This window comes from Cotesia glomerata, linkage group LG3 (assembly GCF_020080835.1).
Source record: "Cotesia glomerata isolate CgM1 linkage group LG3, MPM_Cglom_v2.3, whole genome shotgun sequence".
Lineage (NCBI taxonomy): Eukaryota > Metazoa > Arthropoda > Insecta > Hymenoptera > Braconidae > Cotesia > Cotesia glomerata.
The window spans coordinates 13,990,256-14,008,725 of NC_058160.1; the positions used below are offsets into that span (position 1 = coordinate 13,990,256).

General features: G+C 33.1%; 2 protein-coding genes and 1 long non-coding RNA gene across 3 annotated transcripts; 2 read left to right on the forward strand and 1 right to left on the reverse strand.

Moving 5' to 3' along the window:
* Positions 1-7,003: 7,003 nt before the first annotated feature.
* On the forward strand, positions 7,004-7,999 carry LOC123261362. Its single transcript, XM_044722954.1, has one exon. The coding sequence runs from the start codon at positions 7,004-7,006 to the stop codon at positions 7,997-7,999; it is 996 nt and encodes a 331-aa protein (XP_044578889.1).
* Positions 8,000-11,693: 3,694 nt separating this feature from the next.
* On the forward strand, positions 11,694-13,704 carry LOC123261750. Its single transcript, XR_006508755.1, has 4 exons — positions 11,694-11,851; positions 13,240-13,320; positions 13,400-13,572; positions 13,652-13,704. It is a non-coding gene; the product is annotated as an uncharacterized LOC123261750 (long non-coding RNA).
* Positions 13,705-15,367: 1,663 nt separating this feature from the next.
* Positions 15,368-16,825, reverse strand: LOC123261363 (putative ankyrin repeat protein RF_0381). Its single transcript, XM_044722955.1, has one exon. The coding sequence runs from the start codon at positions 16,823-16,825 to the stop codon at positions 15,368-15,370; it is 1,458 nt and encodes a 485-aa protein (XP_044578890.1).
* Between the last annotated feature and the right edge of the window lie 1,645 nt (positions 16,826-18,470).

An 18,470-nucleotide genomic window follows, 5' to 3' on the forward strand; every position in this document is an offset into this window, starting at 1 on the left:
GATTGTCAGTACCAAGATTCACCATTGACAAATCATTTAATTTCAATTCTAACATCAAATTTCGTAGATATAGTGCTTCACGAGATGTTTCTGATAAAGCCACGTACTCTGATTCTGTTGATGATATTGCAACTGACTGCTGTTTCTTCGAACGCCATGATATTGCAGCTCCACTCAACATAAAAACATATCCTGTATATGAAATTCGATCATTTTCATCATTTGCATGGTCAGCATCAGAAAATCCTTGGATTCCCAACTGGTCTTTCTTGTACACTAATCCATAATTCTGGGTACCTTGTAAATAGCGCAATACACGTTTCGCTGCTGACCAATGAACTTCTTGGTACTTTTCGTTGAATTGTGACAGTCTATTGACAGTTAATGTGATATCTGGACGAGTAGCAATTGACAAGTACATTAATGATCCAATTAACTGTCGAAATGGCTTTTCTTCATCTTTTCTTCTATGCTGATTTCCTTCTGGTAACTTAGCTTGAGATTCACTAGGAGTTCGTACTGGGTTATATTCTTCCATGTAAAATCTTTTTAAAAGATCTTTTACATAACTTTGTTGATTTAACTCAATATTTCCATCAACTTGATTAATTTCAATTCCCAGACAATGTCGTGCTAAACCAAGATCTTTAATTTCAAATCTTTTTGCAAGTCCAGCTTTAATTCTTTCAATATCTGTCTTATTTCTTGATATATATAAAATATCATCAACGTATACAACCAAAATTGTATATTGATCCTCACTCATATTGTAGTAAAAACATGTGTCACTAGCTGCTGAAGTTAATCCAAGGTTTTCTAATTCTTCATTCAATATTTTATTCCATTGACAACCAGCTTGCCGCAGACCATACAATGCTTTTTTTAATTTACAAACTTTGTTATTTTGTGATAATTTTTGGAGCATCTCGTAAGCAATCTTTCCTAAATTATTGTTTTGACCATCCTTTTTAATAATTTCTTTTAATGCTTCTTTGATATATTCTGGCAGTTCCATAAATATTTCTTCTTCCAAAAATCCATTTAAATAAGCTGCTACAACATCTATTTGATAAACTGGTAAACCTTCACGTACAGCTAATGCCATCAAAAGTCTGATAGAATCCAACCTGGCTACAGGTGCAAAAGTATCCGTAAAATCTATTCCTTGTCGTTGTGCAAACCCTCGAGCAACAACTCGAGCTTTTCTTCTTTCAAGTGTTCCATCTGGCTTAAATTTGTTTCGAAGTACAATTTTACAAGTAATAACCGCTCTGTCTTTTGGACGATCAACTATTTCCCACGTGTTATTTTTAATTAAACCACGAATTTCTTCAGTAATTGCTTCCATCCACTCAAGTGCTTTGTCTCCAGCCATCGCTTCTTTCAAGGTTATATCAATAAGATTTGCTTCTTCAATTATTTCTTCTTCATGTTCTGTTGCATCAACAAATATTTCATCATCACTTGGTTCTTCTTGCATTTCAATATCTTCATTATCATCATGTTCCTCTTGGTCTTCGTTTATATTTGCTGCTTGTTCAGTGTTGTAAATTTTTCTTGGTCTTCCTCTTTTACCTGTTTTCTCCATCCGTGGTCTTCCCGGTTTTCGACGTGAAATACGATTTGGTGTACAAATTTCTTCATTAATTTCATCATTTTCAATTTCTTCATTTTCATTTTCATTTTGAATAGGCATATGAACACATTCAATATTTTCTTCATTTTTATCGAAAATTTTATCTTCTTTTATTTCATTTAAAAATTGATCCTCAAGAATTTGTACATCTCTAGCAACTACAACCTTTCTTTCAATTGGAATCCATACTCGATAACCTTTTGATTCTTCCGAATAACCGACTAAAATACCTTCTTTTGAACGCGGATCAAACTTTGATTTCCCTAGTTGTTTTTCTAAAACAAATGATTTTGCACCAAAAACTTTTAGATTACTTAAATCAGGTATTACTTTATTCCAAATTTCAAATGGAGAATGATTATCCAAACTAGATGTTGGACATCTGTTTCTTAGATAATTAGAAGTAGCTACTGCCTCAGCCCAAAATCCATGACTCAATCCAGATTGAATTAAAAGACATCGCGCCATTTCAATTAATGTCCTGTTTTTCCGCTCTGCCACTCCGTTTTGCTGTGGTGTATAGGGAACAGTTAGACGTCTAGAAATACCATTTTTCTTTAGGAATTCATCAAATTCTTTATTACAATATTCTGTTCCATTATCGGACATCAAATATTTAATCTTACAATTTGTCTGAGTTTCAACACGTGCTTTATATTCTTTAAAAGCTTGAAGAACATCACTTTTAAGACGTAAAAATTTAACATCACACCATCGTGTACTGTCATCGATAAATGTTACGAAATATCGAGCACGTCCTAATGATTCTACTCTTGACGGTCCCCAAACATCAGTGTGTATTAGTTCTAATTTCGTTGTACATCGTTCAGACTTCTTAGGAAATGGTAATACAGTCATTTTTCCTTTTAAACATATGTCACATGCCTCCAATTTCTTTTCTTCATTTATCTTCATACCACTAGCTAATTCTTTTATTGAAATTTCTAACAGATCTTCTTTATTTAAATGTCCCAGACGATGATGCCATAACTTCAAACTTGCTGAATTATTATTTATTGCCGCATTTGCTTGCTCTTCACTGCCACAGACATAATATAAGTTTCCAACTCTTTGTGCTAACAGTTTTATTTCACCATCTTTTCCAAAAATAGTTGCACCAGTTTTAGAAAAACTGACAGTATTTCCATGATCCGTAATTCTCGCAACAGATAACAAATTAGTTCTTAATTCTTTTACCAATAATGTATCATTAAGTTTTACCGACCTATTTGATTTTCCATCTGTAGTAAAAACACGAGCAGTTCCTTTTGCTACAATTTCAGTTTGTGCATCGCTGACTAACAAAACATTTCCATTTGTTGACGTCATATTGATGAATGCTGCTTCATTATTACACATATGAGATGTACAGCCACTATCTAAACACCATCGACTATCATTTGATAACTGCTTTGTATGAAGAGCCTCTTCCGTTACTTGAAACGCATCTTCGACTTGAGCTTCAACTTTTGATGAATATTCTTGCTTTTCATCGTTTGCTCTATCTGGACAATCAGCTGCTTTGTGCCCAATTTTATTACAGATGAAACAATTATACTTAAATGGCTTGTTTAAATTACCATCGTTTCTGCGTTGCCCTCCTTGATATCCACCTCTTTGATATCCACCTCTCTGATATCCATTTCCTTGATTTTTATTACCTTGAGGTCCACTACTTTGAGACGGTTTAAAATTTTTAAAGTTTTGCTTGACCCACATAACCTCTGAATTATCCATGTCACGTTGACTTTGAGCATCATACTTTTCAATAACCTTTTCTCTAAGTATGTCTGGTTTAGGCAATTCATTTTGAGACTCCATAGCACATCTGAACATTTCAAAACTTGAGGGCAATGCATTAAGAAGTAACGTTGACTGTAAATCATCATGCATTTCGACTCCCATAGCTGACAACTTAGATATTATGTCAAAAAATTCCATCAGTTGAGTATAAAAATCACCGTTGTCTATTATCTTGTAAGATGTCACACGTTTGAGTAAACTTGCTCGTGTTACCGGTCCCGTAGATGCATATCCTGATTTTAACTTGTCCCAAATTTTTTTTGAAGTAATTAAACCTTTTACCATTCGTAATAAACTTGGATCAATAGCAATTATTAAATCTGACTTAGCTTTAGCATCTTCTTCTTCCCACCTTTCAACTCTTTGAGCCGATGCAGCATCATCTTCAACCAATGCGGGTTTTGGTTTCTTGCCATTTACATACATCCATGTACTATTTTTTACCATTACAGCTTCAATTTGCATAGCCCACGTATCATAATTTCCCTTTGTGAGAGGTTTAATTGTACTTGACGACAACGACATTTTTTTTTTTTACTTTTTACTTTTTACTTTTATTAACAGCGCTCTGGTCCCATAACCTGATAAATATTAAACTTCGTTTTCGTTTTAATATTATTTATTTTAAAGTAAGAATTACAAAATGTGTCGTCTTCTTAACTTTTCTTAATAACAACTGAACTGATAACTATGTCTCTATGACGAATAAATAATAAAATAAATGAACAGAATTAAATGTCATGACAACATAAATAAATCAATAAATGATTAATAAAAAATAAATAATGTAGATGGTGCTAAAGTGCTAAATTTTGATTAGTCACTTAACAGCATCGTATTTCATCTTTAGATTTAAAAATTTTTCCGCATTTATGACAATTTTCAGCAGTTTTATGATAATTCTCTTCTTCTGGAGTAAGTTTTTTCATAGGGATTACATTTTTTAATAATTTATTTAATTTTCTACCTAAGCATTCTAATTCGCTTACTAGCCAGTTTACACAATCTGGCGAGCGATTGAGTGCAAATTTAGAGAGAGAATCATCATAATTACAATGAACATAATATGCAGCACTGAATGGAATATGTTTTTCTGTATTCTCATTTACAGGGCTAAGAATGCATTCAATATCAGCATAGACAATAAACGGTACTGGGTCTTTATATTTGTAATTTTTAAAACTTAAGATTTTTTCTTCATCTGTCTGAGGTAATTTCATTCTAACATTATTTAATTTTATACAATCCAGCTGATGTTTTTGAAGTGACTTTTGAAATTTAAAATGACACAGACAACGATCACAGAACCATAATTTTGAATGTCCTTTAGAAATTTGTGATTTTAAAAGTCGCGATAAATTTCTGATAAGAGCAAAGTGGAAAACTGTTTGAAAATTTTTAAGATTTTCATACTTTATATCATTATCATTATTTTTATCATCATAGAAACATCTTCCAGATTCTACCATTAGAAGATGAATTGTTTCTTTATCTGAGATATTGTTGCTTAAATATAATGGAACTACAATACTCTTATTTGTCTGATTATTTTTAATATTGACAATTTCTATACCATAAACATTTATTTTTAATTTATTTAATTTTTCAAATTTTGCAACATCTTTTAAAGAAATCGGAAATTTAATATCTTTAAGATTAAACTTATCATCTAGATTTTTGTATGATGAAACACGATACCGATGATCTTTTGCAGGGAACAACGCAGCTTTAATACACCATAAAAAACAGTACATATCATTATTCTGAATGTTCAAGACACCACCTGTATCACTTATATCCTTTGGCAATGGAATGAACGTTGAAAAACCACCATGAATGGGAGCATATTGGGAGATATTAACATCCAAGTTTATAACTTCACTTAAACTCCATCCGGAGTCCTTTTCATTAAATTCTTCAATTTTTCGAAGAATGGTATTATAAACATCTTCTTTGAACCAATTTTCGAGTGATGTTGAGAGTAAAATATCAACAGTTGGAGTCTTAAAAGATTTATTCTCTTCAACTCGTTGATTATTTTTTGAATTTTCAAATTTGCATATTAAAGTTGTGCTCACTTTAATACTACCTTCAGTTTTTAGAGTAGTTTGAATTTTTTCGATAAACATCTTTTTAGCATCATGTAGAAAGTTTCGTAAGTCAATATGACCCTTATTAATGATACTTCCAGTCTTTATGCGGTTTTGAAAAGCATTCTCCAAATCTTGCCAGTGAATTAAATTATTAGTGTTCAATGCAGCACCAATCACTGCTCGGCTTAATTGCATGAATTTATTGCTATACCAGCATAAGAGAGAAATGTTAGCTCGGAGATTTTTCTTCTCAGAAACCATGGTTCTGGGGTGAAGAAGTAAATCACTGAACTGTTGTCGAGTACCATCGCAAATATCAATCCACTTTAAACATGTTTGTTCACTCACTGAATCGAGCTGAGACAATAATTCATACGCCTCAGCAATGGTTTTAAGAAAATTATTGAATTCAGCGATAGACATGTTTGATATATATATTTTATATAGAATTATACGTTAGACGTGAACACTGTTAAGTTATACAGTAAACTAATGAATTTGGAGTCAAAATCATCCAATTTATACGTTTTTTTTTATAGATAAGAATTGAGGAATTTTTTGATAGAAACAATTGATATAATTGTTAGCTTTCACTTTGGATGAGTCATATAAAAGATATCTATAAATTGTTAATCAAAAAATAGATGAAATTACTCATTTTTGAATCACTAACAGGATTCAAGTAAATCGAACTTTACTGATATGAATCTGTGATAATATCTTTATTTGGAATATATTTCTATTTTATAAATCATAAATAAATTTATATATTTATATATATATATATATATATATATATATATATATATATATATATATATATATATATATATATATATATATATATATATATATAGTATTAATAATCTATTTTTCGAAAGTGAGTGAAATTAAAGCATTTTAATGATAAATACAAATGCAAACAGTGATTCAGAAAGTGCTCGATGAACATTGTTTAATTTCAAAGTAATTAGTACTCATATATATATTATAAGTGTAAGTAGAAAATGATGTAATGCCTATGATCTTAAGTAAATAAAGTAATGAGCGGATTTTAGGGTTAGTTTTAACAATCTGATCGTTTTTTTTTTTTTTTTTTTTTTTTTCAATCATAAGTGAAATTAAAGTATTATTTAATGATGAATACAAAATAAATAATAGTGATAAGAGAAAATATTATGACATGAATGTAATTTTCTCGATTTTCTAACAAATTGTATTTCTGTTTTAAAAAAAAAAAAAAAATATTCATATTCAAAAACCAATAATCTACGATGAATCAGTTTCTCACTATGAAGTTCATTCTCATTTACCATATACATCATCATCATTAAATAATAGTGATGAAATCAGAATCAATATTCAACATCAAGTTCTGTGTATTTTACCAAGCAAAAGTTCATTACACATCTGTGGGAGATTTGTTAAAGAAGATAACACAGCTGTAACAGAATCTATGGAATTAGTCAACATGGCTATTTGTCATATGTTTGAGGAGATACGCTATGAACTGAATGCTGTAGAGATTGATAGATGTAAAAATGTTGGTATTACAAGCCTTATGAAAAATTATGTATCGCAGAGTCCAGGACGGGGAAATATTATGGAGAACGCGGGTTGGCTAACACAAGCAGCTAATAAATTAACCGATGCTGATGGTTATTTTGATATATCTATACCGCTAAGTTTCATATTTGGATTCGCTGAAGATTACAATCGCATTATTATTAATGCTAAACATGAATTGATACTTATAAGATCAAATGCTGATACATATGCGTACATTCATAAGCCTGCAAATGCTCAAGCTGTTGCCGATAAAGTAAAAATTGTGCTCAATAAAGTGGAGTGGAACGTTCCATACATCACCATGTCTGATAAGCAGAAAATTCAAACATTAAACTTCATCTCTCATGATCCAGCGATCCCATTGAGTTTCCGAACCTGGCAATTATATGAGTACCCACTGCTACCAAAAACTACCAAGCATGTTTGGCCAATTAAGACTTCTACTCAGCTGGAAAAACCACGATACGTAATTTTAGGATTTCAAACCGCAAGAAAAAACGTTGCAACAAAAGATGCAAGCAAATTCGATCATTGTAATATTAGAGATGTGAAGATATTTTTTAATTCTCAGAGTTATCCTTATGGAAATTTAAATCTCAACATAAGTAGAAATCAGTATGCATTAATATATGATATGTTTACTAATTTTCAAGTTTCATACTATAATAAAGATCCAGAGCCTCTATTAACGAAAGCTAAATTTTTAACTGACGCACCACTCTACATTATAGATTGCTCAAAGCAAAATGAATCAATCAAGTCTGGACTTGTTGATATACGAATTGAGTTTGAATCGGAAAATCAGTTTCCTGATAGTACAGCTGCATACTGTCTAATATTACATGATCGTATTATTGAATATAATCCTATAAGTAGTAATGTAAGGAAAATAACATAAATTTGTATTGAAATGCAAATAAAATAAACAATTTAAAATTTAATAAACGTTCATCATTTAATTCATCCTATATTACATAAGTATTTATTATAATTATTATTATTTATCGCTAATTATGATGGATCAAATTATTTTTTTCGTCTACACTCATAACAATTTTTCTTGATTGGGTAGAGCCAGATGCCGCAAACATCTTGATCAGGTTTTTCTTTTTCAATTCGATAATGCACCATGCAGTATTTATACCCCTCAATCAATTTATTCTTCTGTAGATGACCTGGTAGCTTATCCCAAATATCTTTGATTTGCTTCGGAGCTACTTTGAGGAGAAATTTCTCATCTAAGCATGTGATATCGATAGTGTGCATTCTGGATAAGCTTTTGAGATTATAAAAAATTTCAATCGACTTTTCATATGAAGCTCCAGCACCCCAAAATTCTATGATCCATCGCTTAAATCGTTGAGCAGTTTCGTATGCGCAAGCGTAATTGAAATTCATTGAATGATGACACCGATTCTCACAGCGATAAATTTTATAAGACATAACAGCTTCAGGAGAATACAAACGCATATTTTCGATATTAATAATTGGAAGCGTGGTATCAGTCATTAGATCAAGCCAATTTACCTTCCATGCACCATGCACATAAATAGTACGCGCATTATCTGTTAAGCTTTTTATAACATTTTTTCGCATATCATATGGTGTAGCACCAGTATCCCATTGCATTCCATGTTTGTAACCCTTATAATCGGTGGTTTCTGAAACCCACCCTTCATTAGGGTTATCAAACGGTGGTTTAAAGATGTAATATCTGCACTCATATGCTCCTCTATTGATAATATCACCAGAAATATTAATCGCACAAAGTTCTTTAACTATAAATTCTTCGCCACGTATCTCAAACCCTGTGATATCTAAGATGATCTCCATCTTGTCTATTCCTCCGCTAATCGTTTTTCAATAGCTCCAATTTTGAAATCTGTTTAATAATTTCCTGTTGAGTCATACGCTCTTTCAGTGCAGCTAATTTTATAATGTCCGTAATAACTTGAGCAAATTCACGAGCTTGATGAATGAAGATGCTTGCAGTTGAATAAATAGTGAACAATTCAAAAGAGTCTGAATGTTCTGAGTCGTTGTCAACATTAATTCTGTAGTCTGGATAGACTAAATCGTTAATAGCATCATAAACACAACTGCAAGACTTAAGAATATCCTTTTCATGATTTCTTAAATGTTTGAGTAATTCGATAAGCTCATCAAGGGTGTCTATGAGTTGGAGTGTGCTGGGATAAACAGTCAAGTCTCTGAGAACATCCAACAAGTCGTGGTTTTCAAGGAGAAATTCGATACCAAACACTTTAAAAAACTGATCAACAAACATAGTACCATCCGTTGAACGACTTCACTCGAAAAAAAATTTTTAGAACTGTAGATATGTGGTGAGTATTGTTGGGTCTTATAGCCCGAATCCCCACCAAAAATAGATGAAAATTAGGGGTATTTGTTACTAAAAATGAGTCACAAAGCTGATAAGCTGATCAACAATTTGATAAAATAACTAATTTTTCAAATAAATGATAACTAATTGTAAAAGAATGCTGATCAATAAATAGATTAAATAAATTTTTAGATAGAAAGTTACTGACTCATAAAGATAAGAAAATTTATTAGATAACAATTGTTCATAAGATAAGAAAATTTATTAGATAACAATTGTTCATAAGATAAGAATATTTATTAATAATATAACCGCCACCAATAACCCCGCCGAAATTCAAAATAACCTCTCCCCACCCAACATAAGGCCCAAAAGCGCCCTCCAAATTCACGCTCAGAAATGTCGGTAACAAATAATCACCCATCGATATCCCAGATAGCGGTAGGTAAGTTACCGACAGAGGGTAAGCTCTACCCACCACCACTAGATGGCGCTCGGGAGTTGGGATCTATCTCCCCCTGTTTAACTACTAATATTGTATTGGTTCTCATGACGCAACTTTTGGAAAATTTTGCTATTTCCTCACTCAGCTCGTCGAACTGATTCAGAAAATACATATGGTTCAAAAGTTTATATATGTATATATATATATATATACTATATATTATATATGTATATATATATATACGATATAACGGGCAATGTCTCTACTCTAACTTCCGCAATTCTAATCGGATCTCAATAAAATTTGACATACTTATTTTTTGACCGGTTTCTGAGGTTAAGTTCTAAGATGAGCCAAATCGGCCGGTTATTTTAGAAATGAGAGCAATTTGAAATTTTTGAAAAATTTCAAAAATTCCCATTTTTTTACTGTTTTTCCATGTAAATACTATGGAACACAATATCCTAATAAATTTATGTTCAATGCATCTGAAAGCTTATAAAATAAGCTTTAATTCATATATCTATTGATTTTTTGCGTTAAGAATGACCCTCCCAAAAATGAAATTTTTAGTAGATTTCATAGAAATCTAAATATTGTATTGGTTCTCATGACGCAACTTTTGGAAAATTTTGTTATTTCCTCACTCAGCTCGTCGAACTGATTCAGAAAATACATATGGTTCAAAAGTTTATATATGTATGTATTTATATATATGTATGTATATGTATATATATGTATATATATGTATATATGTATATATATGTATGTATATATATATATATACATATATACATATATATACATATATATACATATACATACATATATATATATACGATATAACGGGCTATGTCTCTACTCTAACTTCCGCAATTCTAATCGGATCTCAATAAAATTTAACATACTTTTTTTTTTACCAGTTTCTGAGGTTAAGTTCTAAGATGAGCCAAATCGGCCGGTTATTTTAGAAATGAGAGCAATTTGAAATTTTTGAAAAATTTCAAAAATTCCCATTTTTTTACTGTTTTTCCATGTGAATACTATTGAACACAATATCCTAATCAATTTATGTTCAATGCATCTGAAAGCTTATTAAATAAGCTTTAATTCATATATCTATTGATTTTTTGCGTTAAGAATGACCCTCCCAAAAATGAAATTTTTAGTAGATTTCATAGAAATCTAAATATTGTATTGGTTCTCATGACGCAACTTTTGGAAAATTTTGTTATTTCCTCACTCAGCTCGTCGAACTGATTCAGAAAATACATATGGTTCACAAGTTTATATATGTATGTATATATATATATATATATATATATATATATATATATATATATATATATATATATATATATATATATATATATATATCGTATGTCTTGCAACGCTTTATGAGATACAACAGTACGTGTGTGTATATCTATATGTATCTGTCCCGAACTGGTGCGCAGCCTGTGTCGCGCATTCGTTTGAAAGTCTTACTTGTAGCAATTTTTTTTTGTTATATATTATACCGGTATTTACTATATTTTAATAATAAAATTTATTATTACAATGTATCGAGAATTTTTACGAGTGGGTCTTATCAAAGTTCTTTATTTGGAATATTATGAGTCAGTTCCTCATTATTCCTTTCACTTATAATTTTGCCGTTTTTGATAAAGATTCTTATAAGGAATATTATTCTTGTGTACTTATTTTCGCAATTATTTTACTTGATTCCCCGTGTTAATTTTTCCAATGTCTTTATTCTTCAATTTTGTTCACTCTTCACGTGCTTATCTCTCACTCCGGGATGTTAATACGATCCTATCTCGTTACATTTCATCTTATTATAATTAGTCGACACGCAGCTACTGAACGGAGTTGTTCCAACGAATAAAATTCTGTACAAGTGTACCCAAGTTTTGTGGTAGTGATAGGTGACAAAAGTTTATAGAACATTATAAAGAAAGGTAAGACAAGAAGAATTTTAATAAAATTGAGAATATTATTTTTGGATATTTTTTTTTTTTTTTTTTTTGATCATCAGTTTCTTCAATTAGACATGACTATGGCAACTTATCTTAATAACGTTAATTCTACTGAAATACTTATAAAAATTTTACCCATTCATTTCCGTTACAAGGAAAAAAAATTGTCTGGTAAAATTTTGTTGTAGTAAAACACGCGTTTCCCCGTTTTTGTATGTTCGTATTAAAAAAGATCGAGTAAAAAAAATTTTTTTTTTTGGTATGTGAAGATATTCAAGAATTTATTTTTTTTATTATTATTATCATTTAAATGTTCTAAATGTTATAAAATATTCAATAAGAAAGTTTAAAATGAAATTAAATTAGCTAGATTATTTTTAGTTCCTGATCCACCGCTAGAGCGCGAAAAATTCGGTTACGCGTCCGTTCGAAGACTGTTGTTCCAAAATTGTTAAAAGCAATTTTAAAAACATTTTTGAACAACCTGATTCCGATCAGAGATTTTATCTGTCTTGAGTTCACTAGTCGCTGGATTGTGTTCTCGCCAATCAATTTACTTTGAGTTTGGTCCGCTGGGATAAAATCAAGGTAAGTCGATTTCACATTAATTAATATTTTAGTTAGTGCGTGTCGTTGGATACACACTTACTAAAATAATTAATTAATTAATTATTACTCTCCCAGTATCTTCGCCTTCTGCCGAGATACTGTTGGTACGCAAACTGAGTAGGTGGGGCAAGAAGGATTTGATCCGCTTGTGCCTGGGAATAGAGTCAGAGACTCCTGGACGACGCCGAGTCACCAGGAAGGGGGAGCTAGCTTTGAGTTCACTTAGTTCGCGATTTGATTTACTGACCGTCCGTTTATAATCGATCATTTAAGTTTCGTTTAAATTATTTCTTGTAAAGAATTGCATTACTCTGTATTTATTTTATTAAATTATATTTTCATAATCAACTGTAAAAGGCAATTAAGTTTATTATTAATTATTTATTCGATCAATATTCCCTCAATAAATTGACCCTGGTTCCGGCGAGCTTACGAGCTGAGGATTTACTTGTTACAGGTGTTATTAAAAATTTCATCAGATAAAAAAAATTTCGAGTTATTTTAAAAAAAAATTATCTTGGTTTCAATTGATCCGCGTTTGAGAATGGAAGCTTTTCGGTGTTTATTAAACTTAATGTCCGGTAATAATTTTTGGAGTTATTTCGAAAAATGAACTTTTTCTTGCTGAGTGCTCGGACTTAGTTTTTTTTTTTGTATTCACTAGTTTCACTGTATGACTTCATATTCTTTTTCAATCTTACTGAAGCTTTATTTAATATATATATTTTTTCATTTGACTAATTATAATTTTGCGTTTCCAGGTCGCCATGTACGTTGATGGTGAGAGTTATTACGGGTTTACAACCTTTTTCCAGTGGGCAGCAGTCGATTGCAGCCCAGAGGTAATAATTTGAGAGAGAGGGAGAAAAAAAAATATGGGTAGGGCGAAGGGATTTTCCGTTTTTTTTTTTTTTTTGATAGAGATTCTAGGACATGTTGCGTCTGGCCGTTATGGTCACACTCATGGCCACTACTGACCAACCTGCGACGGCCCGAGATGCAATCCATGTGATCTGAGATTGTCCAACATCGCTGACATTGAGGTCCTGTCAGAGAGCCCTGTGAGCATGGCTCGGTCCATTTCTGCTCCTATGGTACGTATTTTGGTCCCACATGTTATCCTTTGGGTTGTCCTACCTATTTCTATATTTTTTCTTCTCTTTTTTTTTTCAGGTAGCTACATTTTCTCGTGACAATTGATAAGAAAAATTAACCGAGAGAGAGGAAAAAAAAAATATAAAATTTTCTTGAAGATTTTGTCTCCTCTGTCTACATTTTTTTTTTTAGAGACCCCTTTTCTAAGTAGGGTTCCCTTCTGATGTCTGTAATTTTCCTTGTCGTTATTAATTCCTTCTGGTTTTCCTCGATGACTCCTTTGTGGTTGGCTGCCACTGCTGTTGTTCCTGCCGCTGGTCAATGCCGTTGTCGCCGATGGCGTTGCTGTTACTGCTGCTGTTGTTAATTTTCGTGATTGATGGTGAGTTTATTCCTTTCGTCATTTATTAATGTTCATTTGTTTCATTGAAAAAATTATTAAGGTTTTATTTGCTGATAGCTAAATGGTGCTGATCCTCTTCTGCTGCTGCTGTTGGTAATGGCCATTCCACTGTTAGAGCGCAATAGTGGTGCTCTGACGCTTGAGCATTTTCTTTTTGCTCACAGTTCTGGGTGGTATCTACCACACAACCTAATCGTATCCTATTAATTTTTATTTTCAATACTATTGGTATTATTTTGCATGCCTTAAGCGCGAAACACTTTTTCATAATTTTCGTAATTTAAACGAAAAAATTATGGATAAAAAGCATATTGAAATAAATAATAGTAACTACAGAACGCGTTAAAAAAAATTCCTATCGATTAAATGAGATTTCTCAGAAAACTCGTTTTTTTTTTTATGAATTCGGATGAGAGCGTGGTATTCATGGGAGCTATGGGCTTGATAACACGACAACTTTGCAAAAACTTGTGAAAATTGCGTGTCAAAATAATTCCGTTTCGATACAGTTAATCTTTTTTTTCGATCATAAACAGAATTGAAATAACTATCAACAAGCAGAAACTATACATATATGATAGTATAATTTCTAACCCCCCATATTCCTACAGAATTATCATTTACGGAATTTCAATCTTTCAAACGTGGGTCAGTAGGGATTCTCGCTGCTAAATTAGTAATTTTCAACATATTACTATTTTAAAGTCAGGTCCTATTGCTGGCCCTTATCGGTAGATACAGAAAGAAGAAGAAAAATTTATTTCCAGCATTAAATCCCTGTTTTAATGCAAAATCCCCATTTCATTCCCCTTTTTGTACTCAGTCGTTGTTTTTTACCTTCTCTATGGAGAAAAATTTTCACACACATATATGTGTACATGTGTAACTTATTTTATTTTATTTTGTATCGATTTCCGTTCTGGAAGAAATTACATTTCCCAAGTAATGCGTTAGTATATGTAGTTTCATTTTAGTATAAGCTTAAAGAATATTTATTATTTTATACGTGAAAGAGTTACCGGCCAGATTTTGAGATGAGAAAAATGAAAATGAAACATAGTGTGTACGAAGAGTAGTGTTCCTAATTAGCATGCTGTATTATTATAGTTTGGTTATGTAATTATCTTCCAGTAGGCAAAAAAATTATATATATATATATATATATATATATATATATATATATATATATATATATATATATATATATATATATATATATATATATATATATATATTTAACACTATATTTTTTACTAATTTCTATGATCCCGTGCTAAAATCTATAATATAAAGATTTAATAATAATTATCTGATTACATCACCTATATGGTTACTTCACGTATCGTTTAATGCCCTGGTATTGTTGGTTTTGTTGGTATTTTCGTCTCCATTTATTCTTCTTCCGTAGTTGAGATGTTTTTCGGATCCATAATTTTTACCAAGTCCTCTATTTCCAAATAGCTCATGACTCTGTCTAGTTCATGTCCTTGCAGATGACGTAGAAACTTGACTTTCTCTAATTCTTCTTTTATGGTGTCGGTCATCTTCTTCCTTCGTAATGCCCGTTTCACTTTCTCTCTCAGCTCTTCTTTAAAGTAGTCGGTGTGTCTCAGTTTTTCCTCTAGAACGCTCCCGAACTCCACGCATCTACAATAGATACTCATCTGCTCCTCTGAAGCCCTCCAGACGTCGAACAGGGTTATCGACTGTCTTGTTGTAGATACGCTCTTCATAATCTCCATTTCATTCAATACTATGGTTTCGTATTCTTCGTATTTTTCCTCGACGCATGCTATTTCTGATTTCAATTCCTCCGCTATCTCTTTACCTCCTGCCCCTAACTTCAAAAGCCAACATTTGATTAGGTCACATACTTGTACTTGGCCGCGAGTTGCGTGGTTCCATGTATTTTTTTGAATACCAGGGTCGTAATCCCTTGGCATGTCAGCTACTTCTCTGTGATACTTGCTGAATTGCGGAACGTACCTCCCTCTTTTTGTCTTTGCGTTGATTTCTGCTCCGTTGATTAGCAACATTCTAGTTATTTCCTCGTATCCTCTATGTGCGGCCATGTGTAATGCCGTAATGCCTTCTTCTGTAGTGCGTTGGTTCACTTTTGCTCCAAAAGTTAGCAACATTTTTACAATATTGAAGAGTGTTGTGTACTCATTGCTCCAGCCATCTCTTATTGCGTGGACGTAGTCTACCCGTTTGTTAAAGACCATCATCAATGGTGTCATTCCTTGGTTATCAGTGTGATTAACTCCAGCGCCCATCCGAAGTAGTTTATCTACTTTTCCCTTTTGTCTTCCTTCTACTGCGTAGAATAATGCTGTTCTTCCATTGTCGTCTTCTAGGTTGATTGTTGAGCCTTCCTCCAGCAGGACGTTGAATAAGTCCCATATACCTTGCTTTGCGGCTAGGTGGATTGCTGCTTGACCTTCTCTATTTTTTGCTGATAGATCCACCCCTTGTCGGATCATGTGGTATAACATTCTTCTGCTCGTGACTCTTACGCGTCTTGATCCAAAATCTCTGTCTATTATTAATTCGTGTATTGGCCGGTTACCACTGTCATCATTGTCGGCATCCAGTCGTGCTCCCCGATATATAAGAAGCCAGGCTTCCTCCATCATTTCTCGGCCTAGGGCTTTACACAAGGGCACTGTTGAATTTTTTTGATCTGCTTTATCTATTTTGGCTCCTAATCTGATTAACTCACTCGCCGATGTCTTCCTCCATTTCGCCAAGGCTTTCCCTAGAAGTGTATATCCGTGGTTCCATTCTGGTACGTATCCCAGGCTGTAGTCCTGCACGATGTTGGTTATTTGCCTGATGTCTTCGTCCATGTCTCTGGAGTATCAGTGATAACCATAGGCTTTTTTGGTTTTACACGTACTAGTTTTCGCTGTTAACAAATAAAACAAGTCTTGATATAGTTCCTTACATCCTGCTGCATAGTTCTCCAGTAGAATTGGGTTCTTATGCGGCGATACGTCTTCGTCATGCCCTTGTGTCCTCCTACAGCTGATGTATGGTGATCTCTTATTAGTGATCTTCTATTGGTAGCTTTCGGCACTTCTAATTTTCCACTGCATACAATTATTTTTATTTTCGTATTCGAAAATATCTCTCTCAATCTTGATATGTAGTATGCTTGCATCGTTTTACTGAGTAACTCGATCCCTGTAGGCATTCGTAGTGTTTTGCATTGTTTTTGTTCAGCCAGCTGTTTCAACGATGACGCGACCGTGTTCAGCGCTTCTTCATCTGTTCTACCGATGGCGTTGGCTGCATATATCATTCCAAATCCCCATCTTTTTCTTTTATTTATTATTAACACATCGCCTTTTTCTAGATTATCTTCTTGTATATTCCCCATATTTATCCACTTCATTTCTAAAAGTACATCGACTAAGTCCGAGTTTATCTCTCCACTAGCAGGTAGGAAGAATACGAAGTTGTCGTTGACATCTGTTACGTGCTGCCTGGTGTATTTTACATTTGATTCTTCTTCTGGATGGTGAATGGTGTCGCTGTCATCTGTACTCGTTGTTTCGGGATTTTCCGTTAATAACTGCCCCCATAGATCATCCCAATTCTCTACTTCCTTGTCCTGCATTCCAGATCCTATTACTTCATCGTCGCTTTCATTAATCACTGCTTCTTCTCGTTCTGATGGCTGGAGCCTGTCTCCTTGTGTTTCCGGTGCCGAATCCGTATCTTTGTCACTTTCCGAATCTTCTAGTGGCTCGTTCATTCTATTTTTAGCTGCAGCATCTTTACTTCTTGTTTGATACTGTCGCTGCTTACGAGTGTTTTCCGGTTGCAGCCCTGGTGTTATCTTGGGTTTGTTTTTGCTTCCTTTTGGACGTCCTCTCTTTCTTTTTTCTGTCTGCATTCCCGAGGGTCCCGCCACTGCTGACGTCAGCTCCATATCTACGTGGGATTCTTTTTCGAATTCAGAGTCAAATGTCGAGTCGTCGCCAGGATGCTCCCTTCTGTTCAGCATATGATTTTTTCTACGTGCTCTTTTCCTTGGACCGCCCTGCTCCGTTGATAATGATTCTGTGTTTTCCTTCCTCCCTCTTTTTGCCATGTCTACTTCTGCTTATGGCAGAAGCTGACCGTTTTCGTCTCGTACTGGGTTCCTGGAGAGCGCGTCTGCATTTGAATTGCTCTTACCTGAACGATGTACAATATCGACCATCGCCGTAGATGTTCACAAGGACTCTTCGTTGACTTCAGCCACGCTAATGGTTGATGGTCAGTGACTAAAGTGAAATTCCTGCCATAGATGTACGGCCTAAATGTTTCTATAGTGTACATTATTGCGAGTAGTTCCTTCTTCGTCACATTGTAATTTCGCTCAGCTGATGATATTGCCCTTGAAACGTAACATCACTCTATCTTCTCCAAGCTTATCTTGACTTAATATTGCCCCCACTGCATATTCTAACGCATCTGTTGTGACGATGAACGGTTTTCTGAAAT